Below are 22,961 nucleotides of genomic sequence, written 5' to 3'. Positions count from 1 at the left end.
TTTGTTCTCTGAATATGCTCCAAAGGACCCTTGGACTTGGTGAGGGCTTTTTTCTGGAACTGATTTTCTGGTTTTGTTGTGTAAATGAATCAGGTGGGATTGCTGTTGCTTCACCTGGAACGCACTGACCTCCGATATCACACCTGAAGGAACTTGATATATTTTGTGAAACTGTCTTTCTAGCCACCTTTAGGATTCAAATTCAACACATAGCGGGACTACGTGAACATTTTGAAATGTGCTTTAGATTCTTGCTTGGACATCTGTACTTAGCGTTGTGTAATGGCCCTTGAGCAGCATGATCGGGCACTGCGCTGGCAGCTGAGGGCTGTCACTAGGCGATGGTTGTGCTGCCTCTTCTGCTAGCCTGGGGAGCTTGGAAAAGGGCACGTTTTGGTGTACTGGGGATAGTCCAGAGCAACGAGTGAAATAATCTGAGAAAGGGGTCAACGCTCTCAAGTGTCAGAGGAGCGAGGTCAGTGCTCTCTGTCTGTGAGCTGAGCAGAGGGGAAGAAGATCTTCAGAAATGTTGCTGGGCATGTTTGCTCGTCTCACTGCCCTCGCACGGTCCGGTCCTCTCACGTAGTTAGCTCCTGACTTCCCCTGTACAGATTCATGCTCTGGCAAATGGTAGATGGAAAATATGCTGCTTCAGCTCAGTCCTTGTCAAATTTTAGAAAACAAAGCTTTGTAGCAATTGAAAACAAATCAGTTTCCTTGCATAAAAATTCGAAGATAGGAGGGAAATCTAAGTTCAACTGTAACTACGGTACTGTGAGTGGTTTTTCTTTGCCTTAATTAAGAAAATACTAAAGTAAAATAAAAATTCAGCCAAAGTCTTGCTTTTACTAAATGAGTGAAAAGCATCAGAATTTTGCTCATCTAATGGATCCTTCTCTATTGTATTGCAGATAAAAGAATACGAGAAACTGGATTCTGAGGATGAGCGTCTGAGCCGAAGTCGGCAGATTTATGACATGTACATAATGAAGGAGCTCCTGTCTTGTTCACATGTGTGTATCATCCAAATTTCATACTGCTCTTTGCCTTACTTCAGCAACTTGACAGCAGTGATAATTCAAAATAGCTGCTATTTCATTCAGAGAACAATTAAGACTATTGCTGAAGGAATTGTTACTACAAATACTTGTAGTGCTGTGGATTTCCGTTAGAGGCCTGTGGGACTGGGTTTGGCTGAATTCAGCGTGCCTTTCCTTCCCCCCCAGTAATAATGATTGGTGGTGTGTGCCAATTTTTATCAAACTTGTGGTATGCAAATGAAATATTCGGAGATTTGTCTGTTTCATGTTTCTTTAAACAAAATCTCTATTTTAAAATATGATGAGTGCAGTTTTTGTGTGTATATTTATATGCACACATATACATATGTTAACCATACCCCTCCAAACCAGCAACAACCCTGGCCCCGAAAACTCGAAGAAATGTGAACTGCCAAGGGTTCTGTGGGACAGCTGAACTTTGGTATCTCTGAAAGCTCAGAGTAAAGTTTGAGATTTTGTCTAAAACTGATTACACAAAGATTTTTATATTATTATTACTATTTGTCTGGTCATAAAGCAGTCTTTCATACTAGAGAAAATACACTTTTTAGCTGCAGTACGGTAAGTTAAAGGTGTGGGGCTGTGCTGTGACAGCTGCAGCTTTGTTGAAGTCACTGAAAACACACATTTCCTTCAGCTGAAGTTGTGGCCCATTGATCTGTAGTTAACAGTTTCATTTGCTCTTATTTTAAAGAAAAATGTGCAGTGTGTGAGGGTTTAAGCAATTTTTTGTTAAGCATGTGTATTGGCTTGATAGCGGTAAAAAGTCCATGTCAGCTGCCGTACCTGGAGCTGTCCCTGCATATGGGATTTTTCATTAATTTGTTAAAGGGGTATCATCTAGCCCTTTTATCTTCACCTTTCTCCTCCTCATCTTCCCCTCTCCTGCCTTCCCGCTTTAGAATAACTGTGTTAGTGTATCATTCCTCATGTTTCACAGTAATATGCTTGGAGGAAGCTATATTGCATTCATTCTGAAGTATGTGTATTTTTTATATGGTTCAAAGAACAGCAGTGCTGTAGACCTTAAATGAAACTTCTTACGTTTCCAACTGTTTGAAATGTCTCTTTTTCTTTTTCAAAAGCCTTTCTCAAAACAAGCTGTAGATCATGTACAAACACATTTAGCCAAGAAACAAGTGCCAGCCAGCCTTTTTCAGGTGAGGTTAAGACAGTCTGAATGTTCAAGTTTTCTTAACTTATTTGACAGTAAGTGACTTTGTACATATTATTGAAGGAGACAGAACAAAATGGTACTGGCAAATATTCTTCACTGTAATAGTGATATTAGAATGCTTTTCTAAGTGAAATGAAAATTACAAGTAATTATTCTTATCTAAAATATTTTTAAGCACATTTATGAAAGCAGGCTATACCTTGTTATATGAACAGAATAGTTTTTAAATTTATGTAATTTTAAGCCATTAAATGATTTAGAGTAAAGCACTGTACATCGGGAAGATACACGTCCTGTCAGGATAAACCAAACTGCCTAGTGGAGAAATTACCTTAGTGTTTCAGTAATGTGAAATCTTTGAAAACATTTCTCCTTTTTCTTAAATTTTAAGCTATACTAATTCCTAGTTGATGATGATGAGGAGTTAAGCATTTGTACCATTTCACGTGTTTTTCTGTCTCTCCACAAGACAAAAGCCAAACAAAATTACCTTTCTAAACAGGAGTTTCTGCACCATTCAGAGAGTGGTGCTTTTTTTAAACCTTTGAAAATTCTGAATTGTTAACAGAAACTATGGGATTTGCATATCCCCCATTTGAATATAAATATAAGTGGTATCCTGGCAAAATTGTACATCTTTTATGTTTTTACTTACTTTAGAAAACAAAGAAATGAGAAGCGAAATATTTCTTGTATTGTTATAGCTGTAATGCACATTGATACGAGACAAGAAATTTAGAATTATGCTAACTTTTATAGCTAGGTGCATTAAACCAGTGTGTTTTTGCACATAATGAACTTCATCAATCACGAGAGTGTTTATAAGCTTAAACGTCTTTGATGTAAATCTTACGTATTTTTATACATTGTAAAAATGTGAAGATTGCCCCTGCCTGATTTTTCTTACTGCTCAGTGAACTGTTTTTAATGTTGCAATTAGGTGAACTGACAAATTGATGACTACATTGCTTGAGTTATATCTCACTGCTAATTGGGTTGGGATTTGAGATCGCTGCGTGCCACCACACATCAAGAGAAAGTATTTCTCTAGAAAAAGTCACTTGTGAATTGGAGGTGCTGGTTTCTTGGTAAGGACAGAGAGGAGAGAAGCACCGAAAAGACGAAGCGCAGCAGCAGCTCTGGGAAGTCACACTCCACAGGAGCGACCCTGTATTGTGTTTAAATATATTTGAGAAAATAACTGTCCTGTGATTGTTTTGCCAAACTTGTTGTCCACGGACAGGTGCTTTACACAGGCTTCATACAGCCCCCCCCCCCGGCAAACATTTAAGGTTTTCTAGCTCGTGAAAATATTTTATGATTGACTTGAGGGCACCTGCTCAAATTCCAAAAGCTAGATGAAGCTTAAATGCTTCACTGAACTTTCTTCAAGGAAAACACAGTAAATGCCATAGTTTTATAGGGCCAATGTCAGTTATATGTAATGGGTAGTATTGCATAATCAGTTAATATATGCTTAAATACTAACTGTGTTTCTTAACCCTTTTTAGCCATATATAGAAGAAATTTGTGATAGTCTTCGAGGAAAAATATTTCAAAAATTTATGGAAAGGTATGAACACAACATGTTACCCAGATTTTCTACCTAATATATCAGGAAGCCGGGTCACTTAAGTATTACTATAAAATAAGGCTAAAAACATTTCATAAACTTCATTTAATTAATAGTGTATTATCAGCAAGCTTCTGCAAATGACCAGCTTTGTTGTATATCATGATTAATGTCAAGGTGTATGTGTGGAAAAATTGTAAAGGTGGTAGATTTGGCTGTTGCTCTGTGTAGCAGTAATAATACATTGCAGTTTGATCTTAAAAGTTTAAAAATGCAGAGCGGTGTTCTTGTGGGATGTTCTCATCAGTAACCATCTCTTGTGTGTGACCGAAAGACCCGGGCATTCTGATTTCTCTCTGGACACCTTGCAATTAAGCAGAAAAGGTCTAGTAAAGGTTACAAGGCATAGGCCTAGTTCAGCTGAGCAGCCCTTTTAGTCTTAATGGAACTGCTCTTGTGTGCAGGGTCTGTAAAGTACGGCTCTCATCCAATGACAGCCAAATACACTGTATGAAAGGGTATGGTGGTATTCTGCAGTCAAATAATTGTAAAAATGTCTCCACAGAACTATTATTTCTTCCTATGAAAATAAATAATTATTTATGTTGAAATGAGAAACTATTTTTTTTTTTTTTGCAACAGCTTGTGGTATTTTTGATGTTTTTCCTATTCTAAGATAAACTCTTTTTAGAGTTTAGAAAGTTCCTTGGGGTGTACGGAGGTTCATTAACATAAATCGAGCTGCCTCTGTTTTCTTATCATTATCTTTCTCTAAAGGTAATTTAAATGTTTGTTAGTTCCAAACTTAGTTATTTGTTTTTAAAAATCAAAAACCGTCTGAGAGAGAGATATGAGGACATAGTGAGCACGTACAGTTACAGGGGTAAAGTGATCTGATCGCTTTCTCTTATAAGGATGTAAAATTTCAGTGTGCACTGCCTAGTGATTGTTTTTCTTGGTGGGGGTAAGATTACAGTTGTTGGAAAGGAAGTTTATAATTTACTAAATATCACAACCCGCCCTAGCGCAAAACTTTCTTTTAAATAAGAGTCTTGACATTTTCTATAATACTTTACACAGTAGTCTCAGACATCTTTTTAACTTTTTTTACTACAGCGACAAGTTTACTAGATTTTGTCAGTGGAAAAACGTAGAACTAAATATTCATGTAAGTACTCACAAGTATATTTATCTTGTCAAAGACTGATACAGGAAAGAAAATTTCAGGTTTGAGTACTGCTTCTGAAAAGGCCTCAGTAAGGAGTACGGTGAATGTTACTGATCTGCTCTTCTATTCTTAGACATACATTCCTAACGACTCCTTTCTGGACATCCCTTCTGCCTGCCTCAAGTTAACAGCTTTTTGATTTTTATAATGGCTGAAAGAAACTGAACTGCCAGAATTGCTGCTCTTTAGCACCCCCAGACACCGTCTGTCTCCTTTTTCCCACTATGGTCTGACGTCCCCGGCACACTTTGCCCCTCTGCTTTTGTCCCTCTGCACTGCTCTCTTACAACTTTGTCTGTAAAAACAGCCCTCCGCTTCTGCAGACTGCATTATGAATGAGACTGTCAGCCTTTGGCGACAACAGTCTCATTTGCTTTGTTTCGGTTTCAGACAGCAGTGCTTGCAAGTACGTTGAAATATAAACAGTAAGGGGCTCCTTTTTGTGAGACAGTAAATGCTATATGAATTACAATAGTTAAGTACTTCAACATATTAGTAGATTATTTGGATGTTTTTATAGTAAGTATTTACTACTGAAAAATGAAGCCTGGTTTTGTTTTGTTTTGTTGCATTTACAGCTGACCATGAATGATTTTAGTGTACATAGAATAATAGGAAGAGGGGGATTTGGTGAAGTGTATGGTTGCAGAAAAGCAGACACTGGAAAAATGTGAGTATACGCACCCTTTATTTTAGAGGTAATAGTAAACTGTGAACTAGAAAGGAAATCCTTCCAGTCATTTCTTAGAAAAATCACTGGAAAGCAGCATTGCATTACTGTATAGTTCTTTGCAATTAAATTTTATCCCAAGAGGTTCTGATTTCTGGATCATCTTTAAGCTTAGTTTGATATTTGATCCTGTTACGTGCCATGCAGTGGGGTTTCAGTCTAGCAGAGCCCTTAAGCACATCCTTAATTTAAATGATCTTGTCAAACTTAATGGAGACTGCACACGTGTTTAAAATTAAGTATGTGCTTAAATGAGTTCCTGGATCAGAGCCTGACAGTGCAGAGCAATGTTCTTGTGGAAGCCGTGGTGATTGTGTGAGGTGTTACCTCTTGTCTGCTGAAGGTTGCTCTTCTCACAGCCAAGTGCATCACGTAGCTGGTGCTGACATAGGGTTGGAGGATGGCACAGGAGTATCACCTCAGTGCCCTTCAATCTGTAGGATTGTGCCTGGGCAGATTCTGATATGGTATTCCAGATTTGTGTAACTGCATAAGCTTCTGCCCTGATGAGCATGTTTCACTGGCGAAAGCAGTGATCCTTGCTTTCGTTTGGAAGAATATAGCTCCAGTGTTGAAATTCTGTTTAACAGAGCTGTCAGCGGGAACTCCAAGGTCAACCTGTGTGGTTTTTTTCTTTTTCTGGTCTTACTATTCACACACTTCTAATCAACAGATTTCAATCTCTAGGCATAATTGTCCCATTATGTCCTGTTTTGAACATCTGGGCATTAATTAAAAAAATAATTGTTCTCAATATCTGTCTATCTATCTATGTATTTATTTATTTATTTACATCCCACCCACCCCCTCCAGGCCCTCTCCCCATCCCCCTCCATCTTGCTTTTCTCCTAACAATTTTAGTCCAGGGACTGTCCTTACACATTCCTCTTATAAGTAAGCATGGCATGTTTGAAGTGCCAAGTCTCTGTGATTACAGCTGGCTTCACTGGCAATAGTGTGTGCTTGGCATCCTTGATAATAATAAACTTTTGAACTATTAACAACTAGAAGACATCTTAAACGTTGCTATCACACTCAGTATTTTTGTAGTGACCTCAAATATTTATATTAATACTATTACTAACAATACTGTCTTTATTCTTGCTTTGGTAGTTTTTTGTCCATGTACAATCCATTAATTTGTCCATGTACAAAAACAAAGGTTTTATTTAGCTTGAGCCACACTAAGCAGGTGTCCATCCTGAAGAGGTAGTTCTTAGATTCCCAGTCATTTTCATGTCTGAGTTTTGCTCTGGCAGGAGGTGGATAAGCCTTGGGACTAGCAAGGGAAGCAAAGGACAGTTTTTATCAGATATAAACAGAGTAAAGGGAAGTGAAATGTGGGAAAACCAACCTTTTTCAAATTTGAAGCAAAACTTTAGATTAGGTTCAGTTTCTGGGTAGAGGTTTGGTTTAGTTCTTTCTTAATCCAAACCTGTTTACCCATCCCTAATCCAGATCCCGTCCACTCTAGATGGCTGCCTCTGCTGCACTTACTGCCTGCAAGGAGCTTGGGAAGCCACCCCTCTAAGGTAAATGCCATCGGTGTTTCACTAACCCACAAAGATACACCTGAGGCTTCTTTCACATCACCTCCTTCAAGGACATCTAAATAGGGGCCAGAAGTACAATGCAGAAAGCAGTCCAAAGGGGGAGGGATAGCAGTGCTTTTTGAGCACGTAACTCGATATAAGAATGAGAGACTTGATTTTGATCAGCCTTAAACGGCCCCAGTCGTTCACTTTGATCAGTGATGTCAAAGCATAAATAAAGGGTAGTGTGTGAAATGTTATTTATAGTCGTCGTTTACAGACTTCTCAGCAAGAGCACGTTCTGTGAATGTATTCCTTGTTTTGGAAGCTTAAAATTCCAGTATGTTCACGCTCACTCTTCCCCCACTCGCAACACATGCATGGCAAGGAATGACGTGGCTTTTTTAGGGAGTGCAAAACGAAGGTGATATGAGGCCCTGTTTCTGTACAGAGCTGTCACAGAGTAGGCAGTTGATTAGCATTGATGCAGTGCTATAACATGGTGTTTTCCTGAGCATATTTTAAAACGAATGGCCTAAAAATCCATGGCTGTCCACGTCTAAAAATCTTGTATGGAGGAACACACGTGTCCTTCTCAGCTGTCTCTGACAGTAGGCTCACCTGATGTCTTGAAAAAATATCCACGGACTGTGTTATGTGCTGCTCTTGTTTGGTGGTTGTTAGGGTAACATTCTTTTTTGAGCAAAATGTTATTAATTTGTGTAGTACAGATGGTAGAAGATTAAAAAGCTTTCTTGTGTATATCTGATCTTTCTTTGAGTGGAAAGAAAACTTGGAAAAAAAACCCAAACCTCAGCGTGTGTTCAAGATATTACTTTCCTGGTAGGGTTGAAACTGTTAGAATTAAATGGAACTGTAATAGGGTCTCTGTTATTCAATTCATACTGCAAATCCTTGCTTGTAGATACTGAAAAACGGATGTATATGTTTTATCACTGTGGTTGTTTGGGCACGGAATTGTTTGTTCAAGCACATCTCTCTGTTGGGAGGCCTCTGTTGAAAATGCTTTAATTCTGTGAGATTTTGGAGATTTTCTTGTTTAGTCATGTAACGATGTTTTTGGTACCAGGTTTAAGTCTTTAAGTAGCTTGCCTACAGGATACTGTAAATACTAGCGTGACTGCTAGTGAGTAGTACTGAGTATAGGAGGAAATTTTTTCTGCTGCTTTTTCTGAACGGTTAATATTTTCAGGTATGCAATGAAATGTTTAGATAAGAAGAGAATCAAGATGAAGCAAGGAGAAACATTAGCCTTAAATGAAAGAATTATGCTGTCTCTTGTCAGTACAGGAGTAAGTATCATTGATTTGTTATTCTTTTTTTTTTTTTGCATATAATATAACAGCTTTTATATATAATACATATTCATCAATTCAGTTCTGTCTCTCTCCCCCCACCCCTGGCTTCTGATTTTTGTTAAATATTAATTTTTCAAGTGTTTATATTTGAAACTTCTCCAAAACATTATTCTATCTTGTAAAAAAATTACCTTTTCTGCTATAGTTACGTAGTACTTTTGTAGAATATAAGATGCTATTTCAGAAAAAAACTTCAGTTACCTGTTCATCTTCCTTTTCCTGTGACTCTGATATCAGCTTATCAATTCTTCCATTTTGTTTGTTATGTACTTTAGGTGAGTACCTATTAAGGTGTACCACATAAATCTTCCCACCTAGCATACAAATCTATTTAAAGTTAGAAATATCACTAATGTGCACAAAAAGCAACCCAACTGGCGTGTCTTGTTACCTGGAGAAGAGGAGGTCACCAGCGGCCGTGCCATGTTGCGCTCAGACGGCTTCAGAGCAGGCTTTGAAGTGCCAGAGCCTTCTGAGTCGACTGGCCTCATTAAATAAAACTTGAAATCAAGTGTCACCATGGTTACGTGTGATGCTGGTAAAAAGGTTAATTTTCCTCATGACTATTGTGATGTAAAAATTAACATTCAGTTTGCAGCTCGGTGTAAAACCATCCCCTTTTCCCAGCCCAGCTAAAGCATGAGAAGGAATTGCGTGTGATTTTGTTCTAGGCTTGTACAGCAGGTGTGCAAGTGGCGTAACATCTGCAGTGCAGGAGGATTACTGCTTTGGCTTACAAGATGGCAGAGAGCAAGTACTGTGCCGTACTCTGAGACGAGATCTGTATCTTGCAGAGGCTATCTTGCACTGTGTCTTGCAGAACCTGGTTTTGGTTCTGCATTACCCAGGTGGGTTAGTAAATACTGATTTCTTTTGAAAAACTCACTTGTGATGCATTTAGCATCATTTTGTCCTTTAAGTGCACGTGCAGCATCCTTGCTGTTTCTGTTGTTCAGGGAGCCCATCGGTCTGATCGGGCTTCAAGATGGACTCTCTTCTGCCCGCAGGTAGCCTGGCGCTTTGCACTGCATTGCTTGTAGGTGCAGCTGTGGCGGCTCTTGTCTTCTGTAAACTTGGCTTTGAATAATGGAGATGGGTTTTCAGGGCTTATATATAAATACAGAGTTACAATTGCTAAACAGTGCCCTTTTATTGCCAAGTGGATACATTGTGAATCAGACAACACTCGGTACTTCGCACCCTCACGGTAGGGATGTGAAGTGCTCTTTTGTGCAGATTGATGGGAAAGCTGGTTGCAAGTTTGGGCCTGGAAGAGCTTTCGAACTTTTCTTGCTACCCATCAGACCATTTTCCTCTGCTCTTAGAGATATCCTGGTAAGACAAATCCTAAACCGGAAATTAGGGAAGCTAAACATGAAGGTGTTATCATAAGGTTTAACTTTTTCCTCATTGCAAAGCTGCTAAGGAAGGACAAGAGAGTTCTTCCTGTGCCTTTCATTGGAAACTCCTCCCCTGCCGCAGCCTTTCTCTGGAGAAGGGCAGGCGTGCACTGAAATTAAGAGTCAGTGTGTTTCCTTTAGCATTCACATTGGGCTTGAACATGAAGATAGACAAAGGACTGGAAAGTATTTCTTTGTTCTTTTATCTGTGAAGTTAACAATTGGGATTTATCAGTTAGACTTTTTAATTGAGGTAAAGGTTTTCACCAAAGATAAGGTGTGGCTTGTCCAGAAGCGTCAGGAGTCCTGAGAGCCAGTGGGGTGAAGTTCTGTAGTGGGGACTAGACAAGAAATCTAGGCAAATTAGTCATAATTGTCCTGTTAACTTTAATTTGTGATTCTGTTGCTCCGGTACTGAATGTGAATTTTCATGTCTAGCGATTCAAAAGGAAAATTGTTCACAAGGGTGCTAATGGTGGAGCCAGTTTTCTTGTATGACAGCGCGTAGCTAGTCATTTAGCAACAGAAAAGCAAGACAAACCATTTGGTTTTTCATTAAGGATTATCAGCTCATTACAGTGTAACTTCTTTCAGATTCTCAGAAATTTGAAAGGGAGTTTGAAAAGAGGTTTTGTACAAAATGCTACCCATTCAGGTTGGGTACACCTGCCGGTGCAAGAGATAACGGAGCATTTTGAATATGCAGAATTAAGTAGGTTTGAAAATCATAGAATAAAAGAATTCATTTCATTACTGAGTATAAGCTGTTAGGTTTGAATGGCTCATGCCTTCCCCAATGACAGGATTTGTGTGCTGCCCGGAACAAAATGGAACTGGGAAGTTCATCGTAGTACAATTAGTCATTTAACCGGGAATCCAGATGTCTCTGTAAAGCACATAATAACAGCTGTGCAGATTACACATACGTTTGTGTAATCATTTTTGTTAATCCATCTAAAATTTTGGCATTCACAACTCCTTCTTGAATAGGGAGCTCCCAAATTTGAGTTCACTGTGGCCGTGTTGTGAGAGTAGCTTTTCATGGCAACGTTTTGAATCAGCGCAGCTCAGCAGTAGGACAGGCACCTCTACAGAGCACAGGGAACTGCTCGGGTTGGCCTCATAACACAAAACGCGGGCTCTGCGTTACTTGGGTTCTCCATTGGTATGTTTGCTTTGTCACTGACTGTTGGTGTAACGTCGACAAACTGTTGCTGAGGTTTGTGTTTCCTCTTCTGCAAGATAGAGGCCCTGCCTTCCTCTCCCATGTTCAGCTTGGAGGCTGGAAATGGATTTTGAAATTCTTAGAAAATAGCATAGTAGGGAAAATATTTTACTTTCTGTTAAAAGAAAAAAAAATATTTATTTTCTCTAATACCCAATATTCGCCTAACGCTCAAAAACTGGGACGTTGAAATCACTGAGACCATCGAGACTATCGCTGCGAACCGACTGCATAGAAGCAAACTGCCGAAAGGTGCTGTTTGTGGGAGGAAGTGGTTATTTAATAAATCTTTTCCTGGTGGGTAGGAGGTGGTCATTCCAGCAGTCTGTTGCAAGAGCAGGGGCCTTGCAGGGCTCTGGATCTGCTCGGCTGTGTCTTCTAGTTCTCTTGTTCTGAAAAAACTAGGCAGTTAAGCTGTTTTACTCAGCTTTTTTTTTTGAGATAATTTGACTAAATACTGGATTCAAGATTCCCTCAAGGGATGACAGATAAAAGGTACAGCAAAAGTGGACAGGCTGAATAATAAAATGGCTGAGATCAATAATCAAATATTTTTCTGAGAAGAACAGGTGCTTTGTTTTCACGTGTCCTGTGATTTGTAGGAGTCTCGATTTTGCTCAAAAAATGGAATCTATTCCCAAATCTTGATAGTTGCTTGGAGGAACATCTGTAGGAATGGCAGATAATAGCTCAGTGTTTCAGGCATTGACTTGCACGTCTTTGTGAGCGAGAGCTGTCAGGACAGAGCTACTCTAGTTAAAAATGCTACACAGCTGCTCTACACTATGTACACATTTTTCACCTGTTTGCTGTCATTTCTATCATCATGCTGTAAATCTGGCTGCTCAGGTTACAGGGAAGAGTCGCAATCAAAGTTTTCCTTCTGAAGTAATTGTTAGGGTGCTAATGTTTTTGAAATATTCCATTCTTACAATTTTTTATAGTTATTCTATTTTTTTCCTTCCCTATGATTTATTACCAGAAATTTGTCTTCTACAATTTTTTGGACTTAATCCAGCAGTGTTTGGATGCAAGGAACTATTTCCAAACTATTCTTAATTCACACATTGTTGTCATACTGTTGCTTATTTTTTTCAGAGCAGAAGCTTGACTGAAACAAAGTATTACTCTCTTGGAAAATTTGCTTTATTGCTTTATGTTTCATTTTTTTTAAAAGCACCTATAGGGGTTTTTTATTATTTATTTTTATGCTGGAAAATACTCTTTTGCCATGTTTTTTTTGTCAGAAAAATATAACGGTATTACAATTTCTTCTTTCTGTTAAACAGTGAGAGGGTATGGATTAAATTAGGAAGGATTACACAAAAATAAATTATTCATCACATTTACACTTGCAGATTTCTCTTAAAAAATGAGATCCATAAAAATACAGGCATACTATGTTCTGGTGTAGAAACACCCTTTTATTTTTCTATGTATGGTGTTTACATTTTAACACAAAATCCTTCTGGGTACTTGGATTGCTCTGAGGTTTTAGGAAGCCTGCTTGGAGATATTTCTAAATTATCCGGTTGATTCAGAAAGTTAAGTTAATAATTCTACTAAGCTTTTGTTCTGAATTCAAGTGGTAACTGCGATAGTCTGCAGTTACGAGCAATACAAAGTTTATAAGGAGAGGTAGTATCTTTTGTTGGACACCGCATTGCCTTGCCTAGAGTCTCCTTATTTTGGGACCATTTAGCAATTAGGCATTTTTCATGCATGTTTCTGCAGGGAGTTTTAAACCCTTGCCTGTGTTCTACAGAGGTGTATTTGGAATTAGTATTTGCAAAATAAACAATAAAATATGGTTAGGTTTGAACGTTACTGCAGAATCAGCCCAAGTGGCGTGGGAGTCGTTGGGGATTACAGATGAGTATATAAAGCGTTATATTTCAGCCTTACGTGCTTTTGTGGAGGGATGAACTGACTTGAACTGCCCTGGCTGGCCGGCGAGGATGGTGTCGCCGTTCCCTCCCTTTCCTGCTCGGCAGGGCCGGCGAGGGGGCACCCCGAGCGCAGTCCCGCAGCCCCTGCTCTGCCCAAGGCCACCGTGTTTTGCTGCTTCTAAATTGGGAAGGAAATGAGTTCCTGTTAGAGATTCCCAGAGCTTTCACTATCAATACAACAATAATTAACACATTGTTTAAGTCACGTTAGGTCACATTCGTGCTTCCTGCGTGGTGTCCTGGCTCGTCAGCAGTTAAGCTAGTCTTAGCTCGTCTTCCTGTCAGCCTCCGTGCTTTGGGGTCAGACCTTCATCTGTCCTACGTTTTTGTTATAGACTAACTGAAAAGCCCTGGTTTCATATGACTTTGGAGAAGGGGTTGACAAGGTAATAGCCACTCCCTATTAATTAGCCACTTGCATCCAATATAGGCCTAATGAAGAGAGGAAGGTCTGTCAACTTCTCGCCATGGCGTCTTTCAATGCATGTGCGTTATACAGGTACCAACACTGTGACCCAAACGGTCACTTGCAGTAAAGAGGTGTTTTTCCAGCTGTATTTTTTTATGGCTGCTTGTCTGAAACATCTGTGTGAATTAAAGTTGAAGTCCATCAAGAAGTGGGAATGTACTCCACGTAATCTATCCCTGCACGTGGCTGCTCTGCAGTGATGTTCTTAGATCTGCACCCACCGTACTTGTTTTCTGTGGTGGGCATAATCGGGACCTTGCTGTTCTTACTTCCCATGCATTGCATATGCATCAGAGTTGTGAATTCCTTCCTAGTGTATTTATGTTCCTTTTAATCATCTGTTGCAAATGCTGCTGGAGAGCTGAGGGGCAGCAGTGAGCGGCAGAGTGCCTCACTGTGCAGCTCTGCAGGGGGAGTTCGGCGGCATGGACAGGGTGTTACCAGTGTAGCCACGTTTAAGATATAGGTGAGGGTGAAAACTTCTTTCCTTTGGGATTTTGTACGTGATGTGACTCAGACTCATGGCAGAACGTTGGCCGTGCAGTTGTGGGAAATGGTGTTTATCCTTTATGCTTCATGGGAACAGCTTCATTTTTTTCTGAGCTGGCCTAAAGCTTGTTAGCTTTAATGCATCTTTCATGTAAGTCTAGTGCAAACTCAGATAAATGTTTTTGTAACATGCTGTAGCTGAAAGTCTTTAGAAGATAGTGATGCTACCTGCTTTTTTTCAAGCCTTTGGCTTGTCATAGCTTTATTTTTGTACTAAAACGAGGTAGCAAAATCTTAAGAGCTCTGAACCGTAAGTGAAACATCAGAGTATGTAGATTAGCACACAAATTGCTTTAGAAAATTAATATGAATATTGGTAAATATCATAGCAAATCCATGTACTTTTATCTGCTCTAAGTAGTACTTTGCTTATTTCCCAAGGTTAACTCTTTCCTCCTTTCCTTCTAGGACTGTCCTTTCATAGTGTGTATGACCTATGCCTTCCATACCCCCGACAAACTCTGTTTCATTCTGGACCTCATGAATGGTAAGCAAGGCTCATGCAGATGATGATATTACAGAAATACTGGCAGAAGGACTTGCTGAGGTCGCAAGGGGAATGAAGGAAAAAAAATCTGAGGAGGGAAGCATTGGCCTGTGAGCAGGAGGGGTAAATTGATCTAAAGCAGGGAATGCGTAGAACAGACTCAAATATCTCTGATACTTTATAACATTAACATATTTAAATAAAGATACCAAAGGGCCTACTAGGCTGGAAGCTTAAGGAAATGTGGAAAAGTGTATGAGGAGATCAGGGAATATCAGAATAATCATAATAAAAATAAACGGGCTACTATAAACAGCTCTGCAAAGAAAATAGATGGGGGAAGCATTCCTCAAAGGAAAGAAATTATACCTAGAAGCCTTAGCATAGCACTTGTGAGAACAGAGGGAGAGAAACTGGCAGTTAGGGGAAAGAACATACTGCAGTACCCTTATTTGCTGAGGATGCTCAGTACTTGTGGGACTCGGACTTTAACGCTGACTCTGGTCGTGAAGTAACACCTGAAGGTGTTGGAGCACATATGCACATACTCTACTGCAAAGCTGGAGGTTTAATTGAGAAACAGAGCTCATATTCTGTAAGTAATAGAGATTGGCTTTGGTGTTTTGCAAGTGAAGATTCTCATTAAAATCTAAGCTGTATGTCAAATTCAAGTAACTGATTATTTTAAATCTGTAGCTTGATCAGAAACAGTTTTCTAGGAATATTTACAATTTAATGTGTTGATGATGTGGATTAGCTCGCAGAGTGACACTGTAGTGTGCTTGTTCTTTGATTAGGAAAGTGTGAAAACATCCCTAGCATGACTATTTGAATATTTTGGTGCAGATGACCTGTCGGGGTCCCTCCCAGCCTGGGCTGTTTTGTATGCTAATTTATTCAGTTCTCCAGAAACTTGTGTATGTGACTGCATTTTACTTGCTGTGGAAATCTTGCATTAAGACTCAGTTGCTGGATTAGTCACTGAATGCAAATATGTATGAAATAAATGTATTTTTAAAAAGGAGTTTCAGTTTGATCAAATTTATTTATTAACTTTCTGAGGTATTTTGTCATCAAACGTACTTGCAGAGTGTATGTCTGGGTTCCTGTATGCTCTACAGGTTATAAGAGCCTACAAATGCTATGCTTTTCCCACCTAAATCATGCTGTCTGCCTGTGAGGCAAGATCTTACTCTGTTTTTAATTGCATCTCAATTCTTCTAATTTTAGGAGGAGATTTGCACTACCACCTCTCCCAGCACGGAGTGTTTTCTGAAAAAGAAATGAGGTTTTATGCTACTGAAATCATCCTGGGTTTAGAACACATGCACAATCGCTTTGTGGTGTACAGGGACCTAAAGGTAATCATTAACATAGTGACAGCATTAACACAGGTGATGTTTAGATAGCAGCAAACAATCCAGAGATACTGGTAAGTTAAATGAAGTATCTTACCTGAAACCTTTTCTTGGGAAGAATACAGATTATTTGTTTATCTTTGGCTGGTTTTTTTAATAATTTTTCAACGTAGTTCTAATCTGCACTATTATCTGGTTTAGCTGGCCTCGGAGATGCTTCCTTGGGGTCAGAATAAGTCCCATGCAGTGTTATTCTTCATCTCACTTACCATCGTAATGGTGCTATTAATTTAGAGTGTACTGTATTTCTGAGAGCCCCGTAAGGAGCGTGTGTGATGGGAGACTCATAGGAAGGCAGTTGCTCGGGGGTGTCTCACTGATGACTGGGAAGTTGAGGACTGCTCCAAGAGAGGTGTCCATCAGCAAAATGACAGCAAAAGTGGGGAAGAAAGCTGCTCAGAGAGCACAGAGTGTAGGTTGTAAGTAGAGGATGTAAGAGCCTACAGACCCTTCTGTGAAAGAACAAAAAGCAATGTGGACTTGAGGCCAAAACGGATTTATTCTCTCCTATGCTTTCCATTTCAAACCTTGCCTGTTTTTTTTTTCTTCTGTTATTTGTCAGTATTTCATTATCTCCTCTGGAGTTGATGGTAGTGCTCCATTAGAATGAAGATTTTGTCTAGAAAGTATCTAATCTATTGACAAAAAAAAAAAGGCAATTATGTATCACCAGAGAGTATTGATGTTTGAGAATGAGTTACTGTGCTCTGAGAATTTGTAGTTCTGTCAACTGAAAGATAGCCAGCAGTAACCTTTCTGTGTCTCTACATTCCTAGCCTGCAAATATCTTGTTGGATGAACACGGGCATGTAAGGATATCAGACCTCGGGCTGGCTTGTGATTTCTCCAAAAAGAAGCCCCATGCTAGTGTGTAAGTATTACGTATGGTAGCTTTGCTGCACATATAATTGTTGCTAAATAAGTCCTTTATGTGTCTTTATAATTTAACTTTGCCTAAAGAAAAAAAAACAGCACTTGTGTGGCACAGGCTGGCTTTATAACACAGTTAAGCTGGATACTCTAATAAGGCTTTTCAGTCTCCTCTTTCTGTTTTCCTGCACAGTTGTAGCAGCTGATGTGTAGGCATGGCTGGAAGATGACACATTATTTTGAGATGATTCACTCTTCAGAGAAGATAAGAACCTGGCTGAGTTAAAGTAGCAGATTGTTTTAATTGTCCTAAATGGATAATTAAATATTCTGATACTGACTAAAAAACAGGATTTATTGCGTCTTTCTCTTTCTGGATCTTTGTAGAACTGGAGGCAAATGCTGGTCCTTTCTGCCTCTTGACATCAGGTCATAAATGGGATCTGAATTTCTTGGGTTGTGTGTGGATTCCACATCTTATATGGCATGTTTTATTCCTAGGTCCTCCTTTTCCCTGATTTACTCTCAGAATTTATGCAAAAGGAAAGCTTCATCCTGTCATATCTTAAAAGATTTTCATTTCAGTAGCTTCTTGAAAAAGTTCTTATGTTTCAATTATGTCAAGGGTAAAAGCAGCACATGGTGACTGCTTTCTAGTGGTGACTAGCGATGACTTCTGGAAGAGGTGTCCTGTTGTTAAATCTAGCACACAGGTGTTATCTGGATGGAAACACGTGAAACACATCGAGAGAGCACAAGGCAGCTCTGCTTGCCCTGCTTCTGGGGTTGTGGGTGAGAGCAGGTCTCAGTCTTGCATGGCCCAGGCCTGGGGTGATCTGGCCTGAAATATCAGGAGGCCTGATGTCCGTCTTTCCTACAAACCGAGCGGACAGAGTACGCAACTTTTCCACCTCTCTTTTGTGTTCCACTCTTAGGCAGAAGGCCCACTTACTGACTCATTCTGCTAAACCTTGCTGTAGCTGCTTCAGTTTGCCTAATCGTTTCTGCAGTTCTGTTGTTTGTTTTAAGGTATTTCCTCAGTAGATCTATACAGACAGAAAACGTGTATGTACATGTGGTCAAAGAAAAAGCAAAATAAATAAAATCATGTTTAAAATTAATTATTTCAAAATTAGGCTATATTATGGGGAAAAGGCTGATTTTTTAAATTTTCTTTTTGTTGTTGTTGTTGTGTGTTTTTTTTCTTTTGGTTTTTTTTTTTAGCAATTGTAGTTTTGGTTGTAACCAAGGTTTTGTCCCTCTCTGCTTCTCAGAGGTACCCATGGATACATGGCTCCAGAGGTGCTCCAGAAGGGAACAGCATATGACAGCAGTGCGGACTGGTTCTCGTTAGGCTGCATGCTTTTCAAACTCCTGAGAGGGTGAGTGAAGTTTTACATCCCGTGTGCTTGTTTTTTTAGCCTGGGCTTCATCATTGTCTGTCCCTTGAAATACTAATGTGTGTGAGATATTATCTAAAAGGATCTCTTGATACCATTGCTTACATGCCAGCTTAAACCAGGTCTGCACATGAGACTAAAACAGGCTTTTTTTTTGCTTCCAAAACAAACAAAACGCAAGCCCGGCTCCCCTTACTAGGTACCCGTGGAGGGCAGTGAGGAAGGCAGATGTTCTATCCACTCTTTTGACTTCTGCTGATGAACAACTTACTCATCTCTTGGCAGTTGTTAGTATTTTAAATGACATTGCTTTATTCATTGCTTAAATACGCTAGCAGCCCTGTTAAATTATGGACTTCATTTTGTGCTTAAGACCTGCTGTTATGGTGAAACTCTTGGCTGCATTGTTCCCTTCTTACATGATACTCAGTCTTTCCTTCTGTAGTGTTTGGGTAAGTTGTAATGTGTGGATGCTTCCATTTGCTGAATCTGGCCTGTAACAGTACTGGTGTACAAAAGGATATGATAAAAACAGCTTTGTCAACTATTACCTTCTCAGTAAACTTATGGGGCTAGGTAGAATTTGTTAAGACTAAGGGATTTATCTGGACAGTTAGTAAGCACTGATTGGCAAATGTTTATTGAAAATAGCATCCTCAGTGTTAATGGCAAAACAGAAAAAATCTTTTAAGCTTTTCAGAGTGCTTCTCTGTAAAGGTTGATCATTAGTTAGATCATCCTGTGCCCTTGCACATGATTATAAGCTCTTGCCTCTATCCCAGACACTGTATAAGGGAAGGTAAGGGTGTGACTTCTGAATTGAAGTACAGAGCTGTATCAATTTAACCTTAATTGTTCACAAAATAGACTAAATGTAAGGGTGCAAATAAAGAAAGAAATGGTGCTTAAATTGTAAGAAGAAAAAAAAAGTATTTCTAAGTATGGACAGCATCACACAGCTGTGAGCTTTACTATATCTCTCAAACCACTCATTGAAAAAATCTCTAGGTAGAAAGACCCACAACAATTTGGGTTTGCCAGGAGGAGAGAGGAGAGCGTCTTTCACGCGCAGGACTGCTGTGGACTCCACGCCTTTTCTTTTGAGACCTTTCCCTTTTGAGTCACTTGGGCACAGAGGATTAGGGCATCTGACTGACTCTGGCGTGCCCTGAAGTTGTGTGATGAAAAAACCAGCCCCTAGGGGCAATTGGTCCCATTTACCACAGAAACTCACAGGGAGAGCTCATTCTCTGTGGGCTGTGAGTCTTCCTGACAGAGATGTGTGGGGTGGTACCGGTGGTTGGCCAAGAAGCCAAAGCATTATTCATTGTGAACTATCCTTCCTCATCTGTTCTGAAGCCAATTAAAGAAGTTACATCCCAAAACAAGAGTTGGGCACATGGTGCCATTTCTTGGTGTTTAGTAAATTTAGTCTGGCATAAAATCTGCCCATAAGTCCACAGTGAATCATTTGCCTGTCAAAGTATATGAGTCTGTATGTTAGCCTTTTACTCTTGCCTTCTTACCTATCATGTCTAAAAACAAAAGAATGGAAGTCCTGGTCTGTCCATCAGATCCATTCATCAGAAACATTTTTGAGGATAAAAGGGAAATGGCTCTTGGGTAGCAGGTCCCCAGTTGCAACAAGCTAGCACACACTGCCATGTGGCAAGGTGAAATTCTTTATAATAGCTAACTGATGTATTGATAAGTGAATAACATTTTAATTTTGAAAAATATAATTCCCTCAAGCTTTTGAAGAAAATTAAGAAACAGGGAATATATCCTAAATGGAATTTAAAAATCTCCCTAAAATGTTTCTGCTTTCTTTCATGCTGTTGTTTAAGTACCACATGGTAAATCTGTAATATTCTAAGGTCTTCTATAGCTTGGAACTGGAACTTGATGATCTTTAAGGTCCCTTCCAACTCAAACCATTTGGTGATTCTACAGTAAAAGGAAAAATTCAAACTCAAAACAGAATTTTAAAGCGTGAAAGGGATAAAGATGATAATTTACCAGATATCATCAGTTATCTGCCTAGTCACTAATGTTGTGGTATCGGTGATTATCTTATGTTTCATCTACTTACTTTAGCATCTTGCTTCATTCTTCCCATATAGATGAGTGGTAAGTTCTGCAGGTCGTACTCAGTTTCTGTATATAGATCAATGTTTTTAAATACGTGTTGTGATAGCTGTTCAGGGTTTTCGTGTTAGATGAACCTCTTCTGGTTTTGGGGAGACACAGATGTAATTGGTAAGGCATTTGAAACAGTGTCTTTAAGGACAGATCAGTACGTTTAGGAATAAACTTAACTCTCTGCTTGCCTTTATATGGAGTAACTAGATCAGATTTCCCCAAGTTCGATAATCCTCAGGGATGTCTATGTTAGGCTTTAAAGAAAACGAACGGTTGCTTTTCTCTGAATTTGATTTTGATGTCTACCCCATGCAATTGTCCTGAAAAGGGAAAAGATAAACTTTCTTGCAAAGTGGTGCAGGTCTCTAGTAAGAAAAGAAAAAAAAGTTGTAAGAGATCAAACACTGATATTTTTGAGGTAGCTAGTAGCCAAAGTATGCTGTGTGTAAAATTTCATTTTTTTTGTTGAAAATGCTATATGTTTTACTACTTGTTTTATTGTTCTGCAGGACAGGATTGATGAGGTGGAAGAATGGGACTAAAAGGATGCTGCAGTCTTTCCTGGGGTTGCCACAGCTGAAATAACATGATATGTTATGGCTTTACATTTATTAGTGCATTTTCTTATTTCTACAGTCACAGTCCTTTCAGACAGCACAAAACCAAAGATAAGCACGAGATCGACCGGATGACGCTCACCGTGGTAAGGAGCCTGGTGACAGTTGCAGTTACATTCCTCTGTTTAGTAAAGTCCCATTTCCTCTAAAAACTGGAACTATATAGCCTGCTTTCTGAGAAAGCTGCATTTACACGTGAAAGAGTTGTTTACAAACATTATCAAAGAACAGCTACTCTCCTGTGTGGGGAAAGCAGATGACACTACTTCTATAATTAAATGTCTCTCTTTGTACTCCTTTTTTTCACAGAATGTGGAGCTACCAGATTCATTTTCTCCTGAACTGAAGTCCCTTTTGGAAGGGCTCCTGCAGCGGGATGTTAGCAAGAGACTCGGATGCCAGGGAAGAAGGTAGGTGTTGTCTCCTCCTTGGACCACTGCCTTTAAAAATTTCCACTTCTCTGTAAGTGAATGAATTCATCTCAAGTGAAAATCTTCTTCCTGTTGTGATGATTTTAATTTTGGAAAGAGGACTTTAAAAAGTGCTGTTACATGGAATTACATTTCAGCTTCCTTTGGTTTGGGACAAATTTTTGGACCATTTCTGTCACGGGAGACTTCCCCGAGATCTCTGCAGTCATGCTTACATTGGATGGTGTTCATACTTTTCATACTTGTGTTGGTTTTATGTTTTTGCCTGATCTGTTTTGGCATGAAATCATATTACTTGATTCAGACATATTGGTAGCAAAAATTTATTGCCTATATTGTAGCTGTAATGAGTATATTACACACAAAAAGCCTGAAACCCCAAACCACCAAGCACAGAGAGCTGTGAATACTTGCTTCATTTTGGGTTGCCTTTATTTCCAGATGTACCTGTTTAATTTCATGATTCTAAGGAAAAGGACGTGGTATTTTTTGTTTATTAACTACAAAACCCTACTTGCTCCTGCCAAGCTTACCTTGCTTAGAGCTGTTAACTGAAATTGTTGTTATCACCTATTTAAAAAGCCAGTGTGTAGCTTGCATGAGCCTAGGAGAGAAAACCATGAGAGGAGTAAAGAACTGTTGAGAAACCCTTGGTGATGTGTGATACCTGTTAATTGCTAGGCACACCTGAGACTGAGGCTAGCTCAAATTCCAGTGAGGTAGTCAGAGGGTTTTTTATCATGGAGTCCTCTGTGATAATAACCTGAGATTGCTTTTCAGCCTTGGGCCTATCAAGAATAGTTGCTTATTTTGACATAAAATATGAATAAGATCAAATGGAGTGGGGTAAGCTCGTTGCTTAGTAGTGTATGGGATCTGACAACAGGTGAGTATTGTTTGTTGTTTGAAATGATGGAATACCAAAGCAAAACAAGAGTAATTGCTGCTGGGCCTACAGCACTGTTTCCAGTGTTTCCATATGAAAATCTTCTCTTCTGTTGTTTACTTAGGAAGACTTTTTTTCTCCTTGAAAAAAAGAGCATTTTACCGATGTTTTCAAGTGATAGAAATGTGACCTTTGAAGGCTTTGTATTTCTCAAATATATTTGAAAAGCCCCTTCATTTTGTTGACTTTAGTTACTTTTATTTTGCAGTGCACAAGAAGTAAAAGAACATCCTTTCTTCAAAGGCATTGATTGGCAGCAAGTCTATTTACAAAAGGTAAAGGATTAAGATAGTAACCTTAGCTTACTTGGTAAAGCAGTAAAAAGAAAATAACCCTAAACTGTTAATGGACAGAAGACTTCAGGGTTCCAGTCCCCAG

At 39.2% G+C, this 22,961-nt stretch overlaps 1 protein-coding gene across 3 annotated transcripts in view; it reads left to right on the top strand.

The window, feature by feature from the left end:
* The window catches only part of GRK3 (G protein-coupled receptor kinase 3), a 78,288-nt gene that overhangs the window by 42,272 nt on the left and 13,055 nt on the right, over positions 1–22,961 (top strand). For 2 of the 3 annotated variants that reach the window (XM_064465891.1, XM_064465893.1), the window contains 13 exons: positions 912–1,013; positions 2,147–2,221; positions 3,750–3,811; positions 4,928–4,979; positions 5,618–5,709; positions 8,515–8,614; positions 14,681–14,759; positions 15,990–16,120; positions 16,954–17,048; positions 18,322–18,429; positions 21,226–21,292; positions 21,516–21,616; positions 22,792–22,858. In XM_064465891.1, the coding sequence (XP_064321961.1) occupies positions 912–1,013; positions 2,147–2,221; positions 3,750–3,811; positions 4,928–4,979; positions 5,618–5,709; positions 8,515–8,614; positions 14,681–14,759; positions 15,990–16,120; positions 16,954–17,048; positions 18,322–18,429; positions 21,226–21,292; positions 21,516–21,616; positions 22,792–22,858 (1,131 nt within the window). The remainder of the gene's footprint in view (positions 1–911; positions 1,014–2,146; positions 2,222–3,749; positions 3,812–4,927; positions 4,980–5,617; positions 5,710–8,514; positions 8,615–14,680; positions 14,760–15,989; positions 16,121–16,953; positions 17,049–18,321; positions 18,430–21,225; positions 21,293–21,515; positions 21,617–22,791; positions 22,859–22,961) is intronic. The other variant, XM_064465892.1, reaches the window with a different exon arrangement.

This window comes from Phalacrocorax carbo, chromosome 15 (assembly GCF_963921805.1).
Source record: "Phalacrocorax carbo chromosome 15, bPhaCar2.1, whole genome shotgun sequence".
Lineage (NCBI taxonomy): Eukaryota > Metazoa > Chordata > Aves > Suliformes > Phalacrocoracidae > Phalacrocorax > Phalacrocorax carbo.
This window is presented reverse-complemented; position numbering and strand designations above follow the sequence as displayed.